Source organism: Notamacropus eugenii, chromosome 4, assembly GCF_028372415.1.
Source record: "Notamacropus eugenii isolate mMacEug1 chromosome 4, mMacEug1.pri_v2, whole genome shotgun sequence".
NCBI lineage: Eukaryota > Metazoa > Chordata > Mammalia > Diprotodontia > Macropodidae > Notamacropus > Notamacropus eugenii.
In genome coordinates, this window is record NC_092875.1 from 121142230 (window position 1) to 121164929 (window position 22700).

At 35.7% G+C, this 22700-nt stretch overlaps 1 protein-coding gene across 5 annotated transcripts in view; it reads left to right on the forward strand.

Moving 5' to 3' along the window:
- ZHX1 (zinc fingers and homeoboxes 1) overlaps window positions 1-21640 on the forward strand; it is a 34822-nt gene extending 13182 nt beyond the window's left edge. For 2 of the 5 annotated variants that reach the window (XM_072603160.1, XM_072603161.1), the window contains exons 3-4: window positions 14155-17068; window positions 20022-21640. In XM_072603160.1, the coding sequence (XP_072459261.1) occupies window positions 14357-17065 (2709 nt within the window). In that variant the 5' untranslated portion in view covers window positions 14155-14356 and the 3' untranslated portion in view covers window positions 17066-17068; window positions 20022-21640. Of the gene's footprint in view, window positions 1-14154; window positions 17069-17545; window positions 17629-20021 lie in introns of those variants that run through there. The other 3 variants (XR_011965780.1, XM_072603163.1, XM_072603164.1) reach the window with 3 other exon arrangements.
- Window positions 21641-22700: the final 1060 nt, after the last annotated feature.

Consider the following 22700-nt stretch of genomic DNA (forward strand, 5'->3'; position numbering starts at 1 on the left):
ATTTTCTTCTCAGATCCTTTTTCGTTCCCCTTAAATATGCTTTTCCTTCTGTTTCTGTCTATGACACCACCATTCACATAGTCCCATGTTTGAAGCCTTGGAGTTACCTTTGACTCCACTGTCCTCTTATTTCTAATAATTTATCAAATCCTATCAATTCTGTACACATCCATCTGCTTTTCTTTCCCATTATTATAATCGTGACTATTATTAAGAGCCTCCTAATAGATTTTCCTGACTATTTTCACTTGCATTACTGATGGTGATGTCAGATTAATTTTCTTTAGGCAGAGATATGGCTCAGTTAAACAAGTATTTATTAAGCATCTATCATGTGCCAGGCACTGTAGTAGGTTCTGTGTATATGAGACAGAAATGCGATAGTCCCTGCCCTCAAGAAGCTCATGTTCTACAAGTTTGTCACTTCTGCTTAGGATTCTTCGGTGGCCTACTATGACATTCAAGACTTTTCACAGTTTGGTACTATGTTTCCTCTGACCCTCCACGCATTTATGCTCCAACCAAATTTGATTATTCTTTAGTCCCAGAACATAGTTTTTGACTTTTTCTCCATCATGTTCTTGTTCATATTGTTCTCTTTACTGGATGATCTTCTTTTTTTCTTTGCCTGTTGAATTCTTATCTATCATCTAAAATCCAACTGAAAATTATATTTCTTGCATAAAGCTTTTCTTGATTTTCCCCTTTTGATAATTACTGTTCTCCTTAGTCCTTACATAGCAATTTTATTCTCAACTTTTTCTAGTACTCGTGTAATAGTAAAATAGTATAATTATCATTATTAATAACAATTGATATGGCACTTTAAGGTTTTCAAAGTGCTTTCCTCACAACAGCCCTATAACAACTAGGTAGTATAAATATTATCCTCATCTTGTAGTGAGGACACTGAGTCTCCTGAGAGGTTAATTGGCAAGTAGTATTGCCATATGATAGCTGTCTGTGTTTTAATAATAATAGCTAGCATTTATATAGCACTTGTTTTGCAAAGTGTTTTACATCTGTTGTTTCATTTGATCCTCACAACAGCCTTGGGAAGGAGGTGCTGTTATCCCCATTTTGTTTTTACAGATGAAGAAATTTAGGCTCAGAAAAGTTCATTGACTTGCCAACAGCCAAACAACTATTAAGTGTCTGAGGCAGGCTTTAAACCCAAGTCTTCCTGCCTCTCAGTCTAACACTGTATCCACAGAGCCACCATACCTTTTTTAGACTAAACTTCCTGAGGGCAGGAATTGTCTAAACTTAGTATCTTTTTCACTGACTGGCTGCAGTTCTGTGTACACAGGCACTTAATGTTTCTTGAATAAATGCACTTCTTTATGTTATAATGAATACTGCTATATAGGATAGAATTAAAGTTTAACTTATAGTATGTTAATTAGATTTGTGCAAATACAAAGGGCAAAATGACAAAACGCAGAGTTCCACAAAAACAGTATTGTAAACATGTCACATATTCTTACGTAGCCAAAATTCACATCATAAAGTTTTAAGCTATATACAGAGATCTGAGACTAAATAATTTTTTTATAATGCTTCCCATTCCCCTACCCCAGAAACTCAGGGCTTTTTCAGTTGGTCTATGGGATAAAGGTGGCCATGAATACATGATTTCAGTCCAGGTCTAGTGTAGGGGAGATGTTTGCACTGTGCTGCTTCATAGATTTATAGATACAGAGTTGAAAGGGGTTTTTCTATATTAAAAAAGTTTTAATGATACCTTTTGTTTTTTATGTCAGTTATTTCCCATTATACCTTATCACCATAGTGTCTTCTTTTCTCCCAAAGACAATTAAAAGAAAAGCAACTATCAAAGCAACTGTGTCTGATAGTATGTGAAATGTTCTGGCTTCCTCTCTCTCTGTCTAGAGGAAGGAAGTATGTTTCACACCTGTTCTCCAGGACCAAGATTACAATTATCTGAGTTCAATTCCCTTTTAGTGCTGATTTTTTTTTTTGTACATTATTGCACTTCTTATCTATATTGTTTTTGTGGTGACTGCTGTCTTTCCTCTATATCAGTTCATATAAATTTCTCCATGGCCCTGTCACATCTCTACAGGTTTATGCCTATTCCATCCCTGCTTCTTTAACCACTCCCAATTTTCAGTTATGTCATTTAAAGCCATTCCCACTCACTGTTGATGATAGGTTGGACCCTCCCCCCAATAGGGAAGAATTTCTTTCTTTCTTCCTATCAGGATCCCTAGAGACTCTCCGCAAATTTCAGGCCAGGTACTATGGAAAAGGGGTGATTCCTTTGAGGAGCTAAAATATAGGGAGACCTTCTCAACTATCTATTCCTTGTGGTTTGCTGCTTTTACCTTGTCATGCTTCAGCAACTGTTTTCTGACCAGCTAAACTTGAATGTACAACCAGTCAGAGGGAATCCTGGAGACAGGTGGGAAAGAACTGCCATCTTGTTCTGTGTTATAACGCCCTGCTTTTGTGAGCCTGAAGAATAGACTTTGCTTATAATGTATTAATGACGTTTCTACAAAATGACATTATTTGGGAGGCAATGTTATGGGCAAAGGGGAATGCCTATACTTTAAAGTGCCACCCCAGCATGAATCAAATAAATGACATTGATAATATTCTGTTCTATTTATAATGTTGTTCACTTTTAGGAGGAAATCAAAAAATGATTTTGAAAGTAAATATATCAACACCTATTTATTTCAAGGACATATATTGTGATTTCATTCCTATGAGTACTTGCTCTATTGCTGCTGATCACAGTCATGTTACACCTTAGTAGGAGGTCTATGTACGTTTCTGCAGCTAAAAAAGTGAAAAATGGCCAAGTGACCTAATTGATGATCAACCTTCCCAAACTTAGTTAGGCTATCTTGGGTAACAGATGTATAGTCTCTTGTCAGGCCCATATTTGAGGCCTTTCCAGCTTGGTAGGATCTGCCAGGACTTGCATTCTTGACATTACTTTTGCATACCAAGAGTCACCTCCATGTCAGGGTGAGACGTTAAAGTATTACTCTAGTGGAGGAATTACATTTCAAATATATTTTTTAAAGTAAACATTTTCCATTTACTGATATATCTAAATCTAAGCATTTTGTAACTACAGTATCACCTATCTATGCTGGAATGTAGTTGATCTTTAAACACATGGGTGAATAGTGTAAAAATCTTTGAATTGAATATTGAGAGTTGTTTTTAGCTAATCTATTAAATTATTAGAGCAAAGCAAGGCCACAGATATGACGTCTCATTGCTGTCATCCAGTAACTATTTGTACCTGGCAGCTTTCTTGCCCTTTGCCCCACTGCAGTGTTATCACAAAAAAAGACATTGGAGCTATACATTAGTAGAATTCCAGACTTTCACAGAATTGGTATCTTACTTTTTTATTAAGGGAATAATAACTAATCACATTTATCAAATAGTTTGAGATTTATGAAGTGCCTTCCTCATCAGCTGTTTGAGGCGTAGATAACACAAATCTAAATATTAGATGGATGAATTTAGGTAGGAAGAAGGAATATGACTTGCCTAGGATACGCCAATACTAGATTTTAACATTAGAATTTGAATGTAGATCTTCTAATTTTAAGACCAATGCTCTTTACACCATATTGCAGAAATAGTATTTGCAGATAGGTTACTTCTGCTGCTTTTCCTTATGCTTTCTCCTCTCCACTAAAACCCTTCTCTGGTTTACAACTGCAACTTCTTTTGTCGAAATTGCAACCAAAATGAATAAATAGTTAAACAGCTGTGGGTACTGTTAGGTCATACCTATGAAATGAGAAAAGAAAGGGGCAGGCAGATTAATGAGGAGGAAAGAGAGAAGGCAAAAAAATAGTAGGAAAAGTTTTCATATTGACAAAATGGTTATATCATGATGGAAGCATAGGTTTCTAGACTAGTAGAAGGTGAGTTCCTGTTGCAGATTGTCGGGAATGAAAGGTTGATACGGTTGTGACTTCAGCTATCCAGATCTCTGCCGGTGTCCTCTCTCTGCTAAAAGTAGATAAATTCTTGCTTTGTTGGTAATTTCTGTCTTAGGTTAAGGAAATAACCTTTTATAAGGTCAGGGTGGGTGAAAAAGACAAAAGGCCCTGATTGTACATCTTAGAATTTTGTGATAGATAAGAGAATACTGCATAATTTGATGTGTCTCTTAGAGTTTGGAAGCATGGACTTAAGAGAGTTTAAAGATAGAATAGATAGGACTCCATAGCCTAAGACTGAAAGGGAAACTGACTCAAAGAATGATGAGATATTGTCAAGAATGGAATTCTGGTGACACTGTTACAGTTGATTCTGATAAGAAGTAGAGGTGTCTTCAGAGATGGATATGGCTGGAGAGATAGAGTTGATCACTGAATTCAGATTTTGAAAGGATTTATAAAAGGGAAGAAAGGATCAGGAATTAGGACAAAAAATGTGAAAAGGTTCTGTAAGACTAGTTTCAGGAAGACTAAGGGTGAGTATGATTTGAGACCTGCAGAGAATATTAAAAATTATTTTTAAGGTAGTATTTTAAGCTTTGAGGGAAAAAGGCAAGATGATCAAGGAAGGGAATTGAATTGAATAGGATACCTTCTTGATGTGAATGGGAAGATAACCAAAGACAGAAAAGCAGAACTGACAGACTACTTTGCCTGTGTTTTCTTCCACCAAGGAGAATGGTTTTTAATTTGTGAAGTATAGAACAGAAGTGGTCAATAGGAAATCGAAATCCACAATATGTAAAAAGATAACCACTGTCACAGAGCTCATATCCCTGGGACTAGATTCTCCCATTAATGAAAGACATTGTGGTAATGACTTCTGATCTGTGGTTACTGTTGTATGATCTTTAAGGCATTCTTGGAAAGAGAAGAGGTACCTCAGATTGCAGGGAGATAAGCCTTCTCTTCAAACTTTTACCTGTAGTTCCTTTTTCTACCCTCTGGAGCAAAGTAGAACAAGTCTGAAATAGCTTGTGCACATAACAGCATTTTAAGCATATGAAAATAGTTAGCATGTTCCCCCAAATAAGTCAATCAATAGGAATTTATTTATTGTGTCTATTAATAACCTGCACTATGTCAAGTATTAAGGATACAAAGACAGAACTCAAACAATCCCTATTAATATTAAGGATCTTACATTTTATTGGGGGAAACAAGTAAATACAAGATAATTTTGGGTGGAGAACAAACAGCTGGATATGCCATGTAGGAATTGGCACTTGAGCTAAGCTTTGAAAGAAGGTAGGGCTTCTGAAGCCTGAATGTAGTGAGGGACAGCACTAGCAATTGGAGGGATTGGGGAAGGTTTCATATAGAAAGAAAGGTAGTGCAAGAGCTGCGTCTGGAAGGAAGAGAGGGAATCTATGAATCACAGGGGAGGAGGGAGTGCTTTTCAGGCCTTGGAGGCATGAAGACCAGATTGGAATACCATGTCTGAGAAACTATGAGAAGGCTAGTGTGGCTAGATCACAAAAGACAAGACAGGTAGGCAAGGTTGTGAACGGGAGCTACTCGATTTTATTGAGGATTGAAGTGACATGGTCAGATCAGCAATTAGAAAAATAATTTTGGCAGGTCAGTGGAAGATAAACCCATGTAGGGGAAGACTTAAGGCAGATAGACTATTTAGGGAGATGTTGAAATAATGTAGGCAAAAGGTCATGAAGATCTGAACAAGTCCTATAAGAGTAGAAAGAAGAGTCAGATGTAAGTGATGGAGTGCAGGTGAAATGGCAAGATTTAGCAACTGTTTGGATATGTGGGGTGAAGGAGAGTCAGGAGTCAAGGATAAGTACTGTGGTTATGAACCTTAAAGACTACTTAGTGGAAGATTGATGGTGCCTTCAATAGGAAATAGGGAAGTTTGAAGAAGGGCATGTTTAAAGGAAAAGATGATGAGTTGTGAATAGCATGGTTTCCTGTCTTTCCACATCATGGATTTGTTTCAGTTTTCTTTCTAAAATACGACACATGGAATAGAACTTGTCTGGTACTTGGGTTCAAAAAAACAACTACATAAATACAGTTTGGGAGAGACATTGATAGAAAGTAGGTCATATGGAAAAGATATAAGGGTTCTTACGTACTTCAGGCTTAATAAGAGTCAGTGATGTCACATCCAGAAAAGCTAACATGATCCTGGGCTGTTTTATTGGAAGTGTATTCAGAAGGATGGAAGTGATAGTTGCGCATTTTACTCTTTCATGGTCAACTCATTATTTGGAATGTTGTTTCTAGGTCTAGGCCCCTTATTTTTAAAAAAATTTTTTGGTGCCATTTGTCTCTGTGTCACAGTTATTTCTTGTGGGAAAAACCCTCCCTTGGCCCACTCAATTGAATTCTCCCTTGTAACAAAGAAAAACAGCTAATTAGAACACCTAGTATAATGGCCTCATTTGACAATATATCTAACATTCTGCCCTGGTTGGTCTCCCTTCCCTCCCTCCCACCACTTACCTGCCTGTCACCAGAAGAGAGATGTATTTTATTATGTAGTCTCTAAGACATTCTTTGGTTTTTCATTTGTTCAATTTGGATTTCTTTTAGTGATCATATTTTTTGTTATGGTTTCATATATATATGTATATATATATATTTATAGTCATTTTATCTGGACTTCTGAGTCTGCTTGCTTCAGTGTACATTAGTTCATAAAATCTCCCCATTTCTTTGATTGTCTCATATTCCTCACTTCCTATTGTATAATATATTCTATATATGTATATATATATATAATATAATAATAGTCAATTATTTTTAACTCTCCAGCTCAAGGTCAGTGATCTTATTGTGGGCTGGGTGCCACATTTTAGAAAGATCAGTGAAAATCTAGAGGATTTCAAAAGCAATGTATCGAGATGGTTAGGGGACTGAAAACTACATTATACATGGATCAGTTGAAGGAACTGGGTGTGTTTAATTTAGAAAAAGGAAGACTTAAGTGAGAGGGTGGGGGTAGGAATGATTCTGGTGTTCAAATATTTGAAAGGTTATCATGTGGAAGAGGGATTAGACTTTGTTTTCTTTGTCCCCAGACAGCAGAAGTACATATAAGTTGCAGAGAGGCAGATTTGGTGGACCACAAGTAAAGAAAAATTTACTAAGAATTATAGTTGTCCTGAAGTAGAATTGGTTGCATTAGAAGTTAATGGGTAGCCCATCACTGGAGGGCTTCAAAAAAAAGGTTGAGTGGTAGGTAAAATAAAAACTTCCTTACAGTCACGACCAAAAAAATGGAATCATTTGTCTTGGGGGTAGTGTATTCTTATTTACTGGATATCATCAAAGTAGAGGTGGCCTCTGTGACCATGTTATGGGGATATTGTAGATAGAATTCATGATTTAGATACTTGTGTAGCCAGATCCTTACTAATTTACTTACTAAGGTTCTTTCTAACTGATTATATAATTGTGTGATTCTCTTTCTCTAGTAATGTTCCTGCAGTGTCCAAGATTTGAGGACCTCTCCTTTGCTAGTACTTCCTGGTGTTTAAAGCTAATGACCAAGACTTTATTATAGGTATAGGCAGCAGTTAATTTCTGAGCAACCACAGGATTCAGAGCTGAGAGGTCCTTAGGGATCATTAGTTCAACTTCTGTTATAAATGAAAAAACTTCATCCCAGAAAAGTTAAGTGTATTAATCAGAAGAAGAGAATTTTCAGTGACTGCATTATCATTTCTTAGAGATGCATGAATTTTTTTGACTGTCATAGGACTATCAACTGTTATGGTTATGTTAAGCAAATTTGAGATTAAGATATGTTGGGTTCTTAGTCATACTATGCTATTTATTCTCCTCTAAAGAGAGGTAGTGAGATGGTACATTGGATAGAGGGCTGGGCCTAGAGTCAGGAAAACCTGAATTCAAATGCAGCTTCACACACTGGCTGTGAGACCCTGGACAAATCATGCAACCTTTCTGTCTCAATTTTCTTACCTGTAAAATGGCAACTACCTCCCAGGCTTATTGTGAGGATCATATGAGATAATATTAGTAAAGGGCCTGGCACATATAGTAAGTACTTAATGAATATTTGTTTCCTTCTTAAGTCAACCTGTTTTCATATGTTCTTAACACATTCATTCAACAAAATATTTATTAAATGCTTATAATGTGCACGACTGTTAAATTCTGGGGAAACATAAAGAGAAATAAAACATGCTCCCTGCTCTTAAGGAATTTATGATCTTAAGGATTGCTAGTTATTGTATCATTTCCAGGCTTTCCTTGAGGCTGACCAAATTAGGGGAATTACTGTAAGCTAATTGTTTTATCTCAATCATGATAAACCACAGGCTAGTCAAAAGAAATACCATGTATAACCTGTGGTAGGAGCTATCTGGGACTACTCAACTAAAGGTATTTGCTTAATTTTGGCCCCAGAAGCAGACAAACTTATTTTCTCTACCTTTAGGGTTGAATAGTTGTACCTTGTGATCCAGGGCCTTTCCTAAGAATATAAGTAATGTTGAGGAATATGGACCAGATTCACTCATGGGACTCTGACAGCAGAGGAGTCAGGTTCTCTTCCTGGCTATGGCCCCATTTTAATCATTCAGCTATAATGTCCTCCTGTTGGCAATCTATTTTTCCTCTGAGAAGGGCACTGTTAAGGAAATCTCTATCTGGGCAGCCTGCACCACCTCTCTCAGACTCACAGGATTAGGACTTTCTAGCTCAGATTTCCCCATTAGGTAGCCCCAAGATTGGAAAAATCTGTTATCAGAATTTTTAGGCCTTCTCTCCTGTGCTCAGAAGAGGAAGCAGACTAAAGATGGCATCCAGGAACTGTAGATCTAAGGATACCAGGTATTCTTAGGGGAGGATGGGAGAAAACTCCCTCCCTCTTGCTGTACTCTTCCTGGAAGTCCAAGCAGGGAAAAGAATTAGATAAGCTCTCTCTTAGACCATAAACTGGTTCCTCCAAGAAGAGTCTGGCTTCCTAGACCTTAGTCAACCAATCAAAAAGAGCCACTCACAGTCACCGGGGAACCAGTCAGGGACATCCTTGTCACCTTTGAGGCAGGGGTTAGAGAGCATGTCTCAGCAAGTGGTTAAAGTGCATTTCTAGCTCCTCTGCAGGTCAAGCTGATTGGAAGTGGGGGGAACTCATCAAAGTGATGAGAATTTTCTCTAATTATCCCCCATTGCATCAGCTTTTAGTAAAATATCTCCTATAATGCATAGTCACAAGTCATATTTTAGAGTTATTTTAATAAATTTTATGTTACAATATGTACTGTATGTTACAAATTCCATTGTAAGTAAAAATTCACTGATGAAAGTATTTCCAATTTCCATGACTCAGCAAATGGCCCATAATAATAGAACTGTATATCTTCTAACTTAAATTCTCTTATATAATTAATTTAGTGAACCTGCTTTTCCCACAAATCCTTACTCTTGATAATGTCTTTCAAAAAATATGTTTGGTTTTCAGGGCTTAGCCCTCTCTATGTTTCCAGTCTTCTTATACCTTTTTACACCTCCCCATTCCCTATCCAATGTACTCTTCAGTCCAGTGACACTGGCCTCCTTGCTATTCTTCAAACAAGACACTCCATTTCTCAGCTCTGGGCATTTTCTCTGGCTGTCCCCCATGTCTGGAACCCTCTCCTGCCTCATCCCTGCTTCCTGGTTTCCTTCAAGTCTCAGCTGAAATTCCACCATGTACAGAATAGTGCTTTCCCTCTGTTGATTATTTTCTTTTTATCCTGTACATGATGTATTTATACATATTTGTTTGTATGCTATCTGTTAGACTGTGAATACCTTGGGAGCATTAACTTTTTTCCTTTCTTTGTATTCTCCACAATTAGCACAATTCCTGACATATAGTAGGCATTTAATAAATGCTTCTTGACTGACTGATGAACTTTCCCCATGTTTTTTCCACGTGTTTTAATTTATCTTTCCCTTCAATAGTAATCTTTCTTTATATATTCAGCTCCATCTAAAATAATGATCTACAAGCAAAAGTGTTGAAAAGTAAGGAGCCCTAACTAGAAAATGAGGTGATTTTTAACCACGGTTTCACAGAATCACAGGATTTCATTATTGGAAACAGTGTTGGCCAGAAAAGCATTTTTGCTGCAGTACATTTTTGCTGCATATGTGCATTTAACTTTTGCTTGAAGATGTCCAGTGATGGGTTACCCATTGCTTCTAGAGGAAGCCCATTCTAGTTTTGAACATCTCTAATTGTTAGAAAACTTTACCTAATGTCAAGCCAAAATTTGCTGTTTTACAACTTCCTTCTGTTGGCCCTAGCTTTGCCAAGGAGAGCAGGTCTAATTCCTCTTCCACGTCACAGTGTGCAGATATCTGTGCACAATGCCTGGCATGTAGGAAGCACTATATAGATGTTAGCGATTACTATTATACTATCATACCCTTGCTGAGCCTTCTCTTCCCAAGGCTAAACATCCCCATTTCCTTCAACCAGTCTTTATATTACCTAGACTTAAAAACCTTCTGGATGCTTTTTGGCTTACCATTGTTCTTTCTAAAATGTGACATTTAGTACTCTAGCACTGACAGTACTCCAGATGTGATCTGAACAGGACAGGACTGTCATCTCTTTATATCTGGACACTGCCTCTCAGTATGGCCCAAGGTTACATTAGGGATTTTGAGGGTTTTTTTGGTTGTATATCACACAGTATACTCATATTGAACTAACAGTTCATTAAAACTCTCTGGGGGTTTTTTAAATATAAACTGCTTTTTAACTACATCTTACCTGTCTTATATGTATGAAGTCAGTTTCTTAAACTGAAGTATAAAACTTTACATTTATCCCTATTAAATCTTAATTTTTTTTATTTAGCCTAGTTGTACAGCTTACCTAGATTTTTTAAAATCCTGTCATCTATCATGTTAACTATCTCACCTAAGCCTTGTGTCATCTGTAAGTTTGATAAAGATGCTTTCTGTGTGCCCTTATGCAAGTTATTTATAAACATATTAATATGGATTCAAGCACAGATTCCTGAGGCATTCTACTGGAGACATTCTGAATTGAAATGGACTATTAATGACCACTCTCTGAGACTAGTTATTCATCTCAGTCCTTGGATAGGGATAGGGATTGGGCCTGTAATTTCACTGGCATAGGGAATTTCTGTCTCTCTCTACCATTGTGGATTGGTACCTTCTCTGCAACTTAAAGTCTTGCATAGTTGCCTAGAGCAGAGGTGTCAAAGTAGCTACCAAACAGATTAAAACATAATTGGGAAATGTTTAACAAAATAAATAAAAATACAGTATAACACAGATCATGTTTATATGTTTTTCTAGGTCAATCTGTGACCTAAGGGATCCATTTCTGTTTGAGTTTGACACTTCTGCCTAGTGCATGGAGAGACTGAATGACTTGCCCAGGGTCTCATAGTCCCAGTAGAGGTCATAGGCACAACTTGAATCTAGATCTCCCAATCTAGATCTTCCTGCCTCAGAGGCTATTTTCTATAGACTTTCTAATTCATCTCATTATACTTTTGTCTGGCTTACATCTCTCCATTTTCTCCCCATGAATAAAACAATAAAATGCTCAGCTAAAATCTGTGTAACTATATAGCATTCCTCTGATCACTGTACCACTTTAATACCCCAAAAGAAGAGGTTTAATATCACCTGTTCTCTACATATTCACAAAAAGCTCTCTTGTTACATCACAGTCATTTCTGAAAATACTTACTATTCCTTCTGTACTTATGCACATGTGTAGTTGCAAAGAACTAGAAACCAAGTAAATATCCATCTGTGGGTGAATTGCTGGGAGGAAAACCCAGGGCACTGAAAGAAGGGAATGTTATTGGTTTGGAAGAAATGACAGATATGAGGAATTCAGAGAAACATGGGACAATTTGTCTAAACTGATGCAGAAGGAACCAGGAGAATAATATGCCTAATGACCACTATATTGTAATGGATAAAACCACTTTAAGGAACCCAAACTTGCCATAAGTGAAAAGCCAGTAATGATTCTGGAGAACAGATAAGGAAACATAACTCCCACCTCTTGGCAGAGTTTGGTAAATGGGCTCTGAATAAGGGCCTGAGGAGTTCTCCCCTAAAGAAAGTACTTGAGCTTTTAGTGCATTGCGTACGTAAATTTGGTGACATTCATTTTCCTCAGAGACTTCTTTTGCTTAGTACCTTCCCCCCACCACTTCCTAATTGAACTGACCTGTAACAAAGAAAATTAAACAAAAAATAAAACCCCTGAAACTACGATACAGTGATCTCATCTGACAATGTCTGTAACAATCTGTTGGAGTGGTTTTCTCTCTGTACCCATATGTATGGAAATATTTAAGGTACTCTTTTAAAGTAGCAAAGAAGAAGAAATAAAGGAGGGTGCCTAATAATTGGGGAATAGCTAAAAAAATTATAATATATGAATGTAATGGAATATTATTTCACAGTAAGAAAATGACAAAAATCTGGAAAAAGATATTATCTGATGCAGACTTAAATGAACAGAACCAAGACAGTAACAAAAAACATTGTAAAGAAGAAGTTTTAAAAAACTTAAGAACTCGGATCAGTGCATTGACCAGTCATAACTTGAGAGGATACATGATAAATAAAATTACTCCTGACAGAGTAGATGGATTCAGGATACAGAAAAAGAAGTACATTTTTAGACAGGAACAATGTGTGGATTGATTTTACATGACTATGCTTATTTGTTACAAGGGTCTTCTCTTTTGAATGGGGACAATATTGAAGTGTGAATAAAAGCAAGAGTTGCACTCCAAGAGTCACTGAAACATTTAAAATAAAATTCTCAGAAGAGAACAAAAGCACATTCAGAAGAAAATACAAACAAGCAGGACAGCCTTGAAAGTAACATGTTTAATTTATTACATTTTTCTTCAAAAAGCAAGCTATGAATACCACTACTAGGTCTGTATCCCAAAGATATTTTTAAAAGGGGGAAAAGGACCTATTTGTACAAAAATATTTATATGTCAGCTCTTTTTGTGTTGGCAAAGAATTGGAAATTGAGGAGATGCCCATCAGTTGGGGAATAGCTAAACAAGTTATGGTATATGATAGTAATGGAATACTATTGTGCTATTAGAAATAATGAGCAGGATGATTTCAGAAAAACCTGGAAAGACTTAGACAAACTGATGCAAAGTGAAGCAAGCAAAACCAGGAGAATATTATACATAGTAACAATAATACTGTACAGTGATCAACTGAATAACTTAACTGTTCTCAGCAATACAGTGACCAAGTCAGTTCCAAAAGATAGGTGAAAAATACTATCCGCATCCAGGGTTTAAATGCAGATCTAAACATACTATTTCATTTTCTTTATTTTTCATTTTTATTTGTTTATTCTTTTACAGCATGACTAATATAGAAACATGTGTTTTTTAAATAATAAATTAAATATCCACTTTTGCATAGAAGAAAAGCAAGCTGTGTAATATAAGATTTATAGACTTAAATAGAAATAATCTTTTTCTCAGATTTCCTTTCCAATTAAAAAGCCAAAGAGACTGTTGAAGTTCTTAACAATCTTCAATGTGGTTAATATGAACATCTTTGTATTTTGCTGTGTTCTACTTTAGGGCCTTTTGAGGTATGGAGAAGCTATTTTTCCCTCTGTTTAAGGACCTTAGATTCAGCTTTCTGAGTGATGGCTAGTTTTTTTTTTAAACTTTTTAAATCTTTTTCCTCACAGTCAGGTATAATTTGATTTGCTGTCTGTGTGTCTTCATATTCCTCTACCCTATTATTTGGTCTAGGAAGCCAGTTGACTCTTATAAAATTTTTACAAAATTCTAACAAGTTTGACAGATGGACTCCGAATGAGGCCCCAAAGGAGTTTGCCTCTGAAGAAAGTACATCATCGCTAATACATTGTATAAACTTTATGATAACCATTTTGCTTAAATTTTCTCAAAGGATCAAATTTGAACATATATATATATATACATATATATGTTATTATATATTTGCAAATCTTAAAGTGCTATGTCAGCTATTATAAACATGATGATTACTGATAGTTTCTGGTTTTTGTCTGTGTTTTATAGCTGATTTCTGTAGTGTTAATGTACTTCATTTAAAAAAATAATCATTTACTGTAAAACTTGTTTTACTTTTTTGTTTTTCTTTTATATAGGTGATTGGATGTTTGCTTCAGAAGTTTCAGCAACTCAGCTTTCCACCTACCAACTACAAGCTATTTTCTTGATTGCACTATGAAAAAGTTGCAAATGGGATGGACTTACAGAACCACAAGCCATTTTTTTCAAATGAAGATAACTGAAGGAGTTTGATCTTCACTGCTTTGTAATCACAAAGATTTTCCCCACAAAAATAGGATGGCAAGCAAAAGAAAATCAACAACACCTTGCATGGTCCTTGCCAGTGAACAGGATCCAGACCTAGAATTGATATCAGACTTGGATGAAGGTCCCCCTGTACTTACACCAATAGAAAATGCAGCAGCAGAAAGTGTCTCAAGTGATGAAGATGTTCAAGAACTTGTAGATTCTGACAATCAACAAAATAAAAAAGTTGAAGGTGGCTATGAATGTAAATACTGTACTTTTCAAACGCCAGATCTTAACATGTTTACCTTTCATGTAGATTCAGAGCATCCCAATATAGTGTTAAATTCATCTTATGTTTGTGTTGAATGCAATTTTCTTACCAAAAGATATGATGCGCTTTCAGAGCATAATTTGAAATATCATCCTGGAGAAGAGAATTTTAAGCTGACTATGGTGAAACGAAATAATCAGACAATCTTTGAGCAAACAATTAATGATCTGACTTTTGATGGTAGTTTTGTTAAAGAGGAGAATTCAGATCAGGTAGAACCTATAGAAGCTCCCTCATCAGGGATTTCTATCAGCAAAACTCCTATAATGAAAATGATGAAAAATAAAGTAGAAAATAAACGGATTGCAGTTTTCCATAACTCTGAAGACATTCCAGAAGAGAAAGAGAATGAAACTAAATCAGGTCATGAAGAAGTAGTAAAAAATCCAACTTCATCAGCATCTGAGTCTAATACAAGTACTTCTATTGTAAATAGTATACATCCAAATACCACGAACACAGTAGTTACTCCAGCAGCAGTTCTTCAACCTGGGCTAGCACAGGTGATAACAGCAGCTGTATCAGCTCAGCAGAATTCTAACTTGATTCCTAAAGTTTTAATCCCTCTTAACAGCATTCCCACCTATAATGCTGCTTTGGATAACAATCCCCTTTTGCTCAACACCTACAACAAATTTCCTTATCCAACAATGTCTGAAATTACCGTTCTATCTGCTCAAGCAAAATATACAGAGGAACAGATCAAGATATGGTTTTCAGCCCAGCGACTGAAACATGGTGTTAGTTGGACTCCGGAGGAAGTAGAGGAGGCAAGGAGAAAACAATTCAATGGAACAGTACATACTGTACCACAAACAATAACAGTGATTCCTACACACATTTCAGCAGCTAGTAATGGATTACCTTCCATTTTGCAGACATGCCAAATAGTTGGTCAGCCGGGTTTGGTCCTTACACAAGTAGCTGGCACTAACCAGTTGCCAGTAACAACACCTATAGCTTTGACAGTTGCAGGAGTTCCAAATCAAACTCATATGCAGAAAAGTCAGGTGCACAGTGCTCAGCCTATTGCAGAAACAAAACCAGTAGCTGCAACTCCAGCCTCAGCCCCAGCGCAAGTGCCAGCATCAACCCCAGCCCCAACCTCAGCCCCAGCCTCAGCCCCAGTCCCAACCCCAACCCCAACTCCTCAGTTAATCAAGCATGAAACTGCATTGGTGAATCCTGATTCATTTGGTATCCGGGCAAAAAAGACAAAAGAACAGCTGGCAGAATTAAAAGTTAGCTACCTTAAAAATCAGTTTCCTCATGACTCGGAGGTGATCAGGCTTATGAAAATAACAGGCCTGACTAAAGGCGAAATCAAAAAGTGGTTTAGTGACACAAGGTATAATCAGAGAAATTCGAAGAGTAATCAGTGTGTTCATCTCAACAGTGAAGCTTGTACCCCTATTGTTATTGACTCCAGTGATGAGACTGCAGAATCCCCAACAGTTGTTGCTCCACAGCCTAAACAACTAGGGAATTCTTTCCCTGACTTTACTCCACAAAAATTTAAAGAGAAAACTTCAGAGCAGTTGCGCGTCCTCCAAGCAAGTTTCCTCAATAACCCTATACTTACTGATGAAGAATTGAACAGGTTAAGAGCACAAACCAAACTAACCAGGAGAGAAATTGATGCCTGGTTTACAGAGAGGAAGAAATCCAAAACTTCAAAGGAAGAGAAAACAGAAATAGATGAAAGCAATCCAGGTAGTTCCAAAGAAGAAGCTGGAGAAGCTTCTCCTCAGGATGAATCTGCAGCACCTAAGTCAGTGACCACCACAAACAAAGTGTGTAAAAAATCACCAGAGCAGTTGCACATACTTAAAAGTGCATTTGTTCGAACACAGTGGCCATCACCAGAAGAATATGACAAGCTGGCTGAGGAAAGTGGGCTTGCTAGAACAGATATTGTTAGTTGGTTTGGAGATACACGATACGCTTGGAAAAATGGGAATTTAAAATGGTACTATTACTATCAGAGTGCCAGTTCAAATAGTATGAATGGACAGGCTTCCTTTAGGAGAAGGGGGAGAGGAAGACCAAAGGGAAGAGGCAGGGGAAGACCTCGTGGGAGGCCTAGAGGAAGCAAAAGGATAAACAACTGGGACCGTGGACCATCACTCATAAAATTTAAAACTGGAACTGCAATACTTAAGGATTATTATATGAAGCACAAATTTCTTAATGAGCAAGACCTTGATGAACTTGTTGCCAAATCACATATGGGTTATGAGCAGGTCAGAGAGTGGTTTGCAGAAAGACAAAGAAGATCTGAGTTAGGAATAGAACTGTTTGAGGAGAATGAAGATGATGAAGAGATAATAGATGATCAGGAAGAAGATGATGAAGAAACAGATGACAGTGACACCTGGGAGCCCCCACGGCACGTTAAGCGGAAACTCTCTAAATCAGATGATTAAAATGTAAGTTTTTTTTAAATACGCGTATATGCACATTTCAGCTATATACATTTGGAAATGTTATTTTGTTTAAATGACTTTGAGATGTAACAGCTTCTAGGGTTACTTTTTCTTCATCTAATGAAGGGATCGGATTCTGTTAGCATGGCCAATAAGTATTTTGTTCCCATATTAGCTAAAAAGAATATGCTTATTCTCATACCAAGACTGAGCGTTTTCTATTCTGTCCACAATTAATGGTCCCAGTGCCATTCAGTGGTATATATTGTTCAAAAGTACATCTTTTCCCATATTGAATTTTCCCATAATATTGAATATTAAATGTAAATATATTTTAATTGTTTTAGATTTTTACCCACTCTTTTGGGGGAGGGGACTTGATCAAAACTAGAAATACTAAGATGTGTTTTCCTTTTTTTTTTTTTTTTTTTTTTTTTGCAACTCACCCTTCACTAAAGCTTCATTTTTTGCCTATTTAAGGAAAGAATTCAAAAACGAAAACTAAAAAGAAGGGGAAAAGTATATCCGAAGGAAAGAATAACTGCAGGGGTGAGAATTGCTCAGTTTTAGGAAACTAGGTGAAAATGGGTATTTGTTTATTTTTTTCTTACTGTGATTCAGGTTTTACTGAACTCTTAACTGTTGCTTTCCCTCCACCCACTAAACTTATTAGCCTTTTAGTTAAGAAGTTAAGATGATTAGTTTAGTAACCACTTCAATTAAAAACCGACAGACCTATTCCATTCCATATCAGAATTTATGTTTGATTAGGCAGTTTTGTTTTTGATTGTCTATACTTCAGGGCTTCTTAAACTTTTTCCACTCATGACTCCTTCAGCATTGTGGACCCACAGTTTAAGAAGTGCTGAGTAGAATGTTCATGGTGTCTTGGAGATCAGTACTTGGAATTCTCTTTGTAATGGAATCTCTAGAGTACCAGGTTAAAAGTCTCATAAGAAGAGTTCACACTTATATAATGTGTAGCAGCTTAGAATACTTTTTTTTGTGAAGATCCTAGGAAGTAAGGCCTTATTATTATTCTCGTATTGCGGATGCGATCGAAGCTTGCAGGTGTTGAATCACCTGGGAAATTACAGAGCAGAAACTTGGAGCCTTGGAGCCTTTTGGCTCCAGTGCTTTTTGTCCTCTTATCTCTCCAGATGAAGGCTTTGCCCAGCTGTGAACTCAGAACCTCATAGAATGAAATGCCCCATGACCAATAAAACTTTGAATTTTTTGAAGAACTTTAAGAATTTTTCCCAAATTCTGTTTCCCCTACAAAATTCAGTTGTTTATAACTTTTCTGCAGTTTTAAGTCGGAAAATTTATTTCAGGTTAGAAATATAGATGCTTAAAGGTTGCCACTGTCAATATTCATCTATATAGTTATAATAGGTCTTTCAGTTTTTCTTAATATTTTGAAACATTTCATTTATTTCAAAGATAGAAATGCAATTTTAAAATGATATAGCAATTGTGAAATATGTTAGTGTATCAATACCAAGGACTACAGTTGGACATTCACATAAAGTAGCATTATGCTGTCTGATAATATTGTAATGTTTTCAGAATAAAGTAGGGGAGGAAAAAGATCTTTTTCTCACTCTCATACACATGATACATGTATACATAGTTGTCTCTTTCCTTAGCATATTCTCCCCCTTTTTACCCTTGCTTTTCATGTTATTCCCAGATTCATAAGCATTCCATCTACAAGTACTGAACAGTCCCTTTTCTAGTTTTTAAAATTTAACATACTTTTAACCATGAAAACAGATGAAACTAAAAATGCAACTACATTATTAAATAATATAAACTCCATTTCTGATTATAAAGCATAACATAAGCATTATAAGTAATAACTTAAACATTTTGGATAGATTAATCCTAAAGTTCCCTTTGCCTTTTTATAGAAATATTTAAGCCATCCTGCTTCTGCTCTAGATGCACAAAATGCTTTTAACAGCCTTTCTTTTCCCATATTTCTAAAAAAGAAAAAATATGTATGCAGCCAAAATAAATCATCTGAATTGCTGCTGTTGATTTCTTTATCTTAGACCCTGCAGTACTTTTTAGGAAGGGGTTGAAATCTACTGAAAACATGAAACTCTGCACTATTCTGAAGCATAATGTTACTTTAGCGAGTTTGCATGGGCAGTATTTATGTTGCATGGTAAATATAATAATACTAATTTTATTCAGAAAATTCACATGACAACCCTATACGTTTTCAAAAAACATATGTATATTGTATGTATGTTTATGTGCCATGTAGATATAAGTTGGTACCTTCTAAAATAAATCTGAATTTACAAAACATAACATTATAAGAGAATTTTTCACTTTAAAAAAGGACACATCACAATTTTGTGTTAAATAGCCAATTCTGTTAGTGTAGTAAAAATATGGATTAATCATACCAGAAGGCATAAAGGGAAGTACACTTGTATATACCTATATACACATATATATGTGTGTATATATATGTGTGTGTATATATATGTGTGTATGTGTACACACACATACTTATATATACATACATGTGTATGTGAGCCTTGCAGATAAAAAAGCATACCAGTACCTATGTTCCACAATGCCCCCCCATATATATATATACATACACACATACATTTATGCATACATGTCACAAAGCATGTAAATAAAAAGAATCTCCTCTTTTTTTAACTAATCATTGATAAATTATTACAGGCCCTACTCATATAAGTAAAAGTTATATACAAGGTACATATATATCTACAGTTTATACATATATTAGCTATGCATGAAATCTAATGCATTTTATAAACTGTGGGTAGCAAGTAATTTCAGTAATAACCAGAAAGAATAAAGGATATATTAACTTTTAGTCAGTTTTTCCTATAGTTATCATGTTTAAAGTGCTTTAAGAAAAATTCAGTTATGGTTTTGACTAACACTTTTTTCTTGACTTTTTCAGTCTTATGTTTTTCCTTTATAGTTACCTACAGTGGTGAAGGGGACTCAATTCTTGAAATCAAGATATCTGATTTACTGTGAATGGGCCTAATCTTTTATGAAACTGAGAATATTTTTGGACATATACACATTCTCATAACATAGGATTGAATACTCGAGAGGAATGGAACTTAGTGTTGTGCCAAAGTTAAACTACTGCAGTTGGCGGAAGTTCTGCACTGTAAATAGAACACTGATTAAAAGAACTTGTAAAAATTCAGATTTTAATACAGTACATTTTTATTCAGATACAGGATGGAAACATTCTGTTTCTTAGGCTTTTTTGAGGGAATTAAGTGACCACTAGATTTTGTCCTCTTATCATTTTGTCCAGCTTAATACTGTATGTTCTAGTAAGATGGGCTTTATTGCCTGTGTTCTTTGATATGTGATTAAGCTTATAGCTTTGAGTGACCAAACATTTTACAGAGTAAAAGTTCTTAGAAACAGTTGGAAACAAAAAAAGAAAAAACATTTATTTCTGTGTCTTATTTATCAGGCTCTGCACTAATGTTAAAAGTTGTGCATGTGCTTGTACAACTTATACGTAAATAAAAATGCAGCATATTTATACATTTTGATCCCTAAACCACAGGGCCTATGTTATTGGCTTTTTCAAGTTGAAGACATCATTGGATGCTACTATTAATATCTGTAATACTCCTGTTTCTACTTTAATAAAAGGCTGATTTTGCTTTTCATTAAACTAAAGAAAATGATGTACTGAAGACGGGGAAAAGCCGGCATAAGAATTTACAGAGAGAATCTCTGAAATAAACTTTGTACCAAAAATGTGAAAAAGCATTATGTAGTACATACATGCGTAATGAGTGTTTTTTTTTAACAATAATGTAAAATAATGTACAGATAATGCATCAGTCCAGAATTTTCTAGAATTCCCAGTCAAATTCTACCTTCTATAACAATTTCAGTGGCTATAGAAAAAATTCCTAAAGTAATAAGTATCATTAGCCATTTAAAAGCTAGCTTTTCCTTTCAAATTATTGTAGAATTAACTATTTTGCCACATCAAGAGACTGAAAGTTCATATTAACTTATTTGCAAAGACTGGTGCTTTTCATTCCTATTTAGGGGGACACTTTTGTTTGTGACTATAGGACCATTTTAAAAAATGTGCTGTCTTTATGGAAGAAAAGTTTAGTTGAGTTTTTTGTTCTTAAAATGCTTTTCTGAGTGACCAGACCTAGTGGGCTTGGCTAGTTTGTTTTACCTAATTTAATGAATGATGATCATTAAGCTTTTGATTTTTAACAAACATTTGTCAACTAAGAGAAAGTTATGGAAGAGCCTTGGATATGCATGCTGCTTTCGTTTTTATAAATGGTTATTTTTTATTTTTTAAATATGGCTTTATAAGTATTTCCAAAATACTACAATTTAGGTGATCTGTTCACTACAGACTTCTGGCTTTGTGGATGGCTTTTTTCATACTACTGTTAACTTTTATTTTTACGATGTAAAGACTGCAGCAATTTAATGCACTATTTTTTTTCACTTTTTAATAACTTCATAGAGCACTCTGTAAACTGTAATAATTAAATTGCTCCTTTTTTAACCTTTGCTAAATGTAGTCTGAGTTCTGTTTGACAGCAGGGTTTTTTTAATGTTTTCACTTGCTGCAGTGAGTTCTGCTTCAAGTACTGTAAAATTAAGCCTTTGAACATATTTGTTGTTTCCATTTCAATAACGTTAATTCTACATAGTTGTAAATAATTATTTTTTCCAGCCCCATGTCCTTTACAGGCTCAACATTTGATATTGCTCTGATGTTTGCTAGCTTTTCAACATAATTATTTAGCAGAGCAAAAGAAAAAAAGTCACCTAGCTGAAATGTGTCTGCATACATAATAAAAGTCAGCAGTTAGCAGTTAGTTCTTTCAGTGATTTTTTTTCCATTTTCTTAAGCCAAAAATTTAAAAGCAAAACAAAATCCCTTAGTATCCTAAAATTTGAACCATCCTTAGTAGTTTTTAAGTGTGTGTAAGTAATTTAGTAGAGAGCTTTGTTTATTTTTTTCCTGAAAAGAGAAAAGTACTGGCCCCAGAGGGCAGTACTGGGAGGCAATGGGTAGAAGTTAAAGAGGCAGATTTAGACAGAATACTAGAAAATAAAAAAAAAACTTCCTAATAACCAGAATTATGAAAAATAAAAGTCTGCCTTCAAGGGATAGCAAATTCTCCCTAACTAAAAGTCTTCAAATAAAGGCTATATGACAGCTTGATGGGAATTTTGCTTTAAGATACAGATTTAAGTAAGTGGCAGCTGAGGTTACTTCTAACTCTCTATTCAGTTTCAGAGGTTATATATGTTATATCCTCTCCTGGTCAGTTAAGAATATTTATTCAGTTCAACTAACATTAAGTCCCTATGAGAGGCATCATGGCACAGGGGATAAAAGAACTCAGACTCAAAGCCAGGGAGACCTGGGTTTCAGTTCAACCTATACTAGCTACATGATCCTGGGCTAATCATTTAACCTTCTTATAGCTCCTGCAATGGTGGTAGCAAGGCAATTCTTATTTGGGAGTTCCCTTTAACCAATCACAGGTGGTTCTGGAAAAAGTTTGGCCTGACATGCAGCTAAACTATCTCATCCAAATAGCATTAATAGATTAAACTG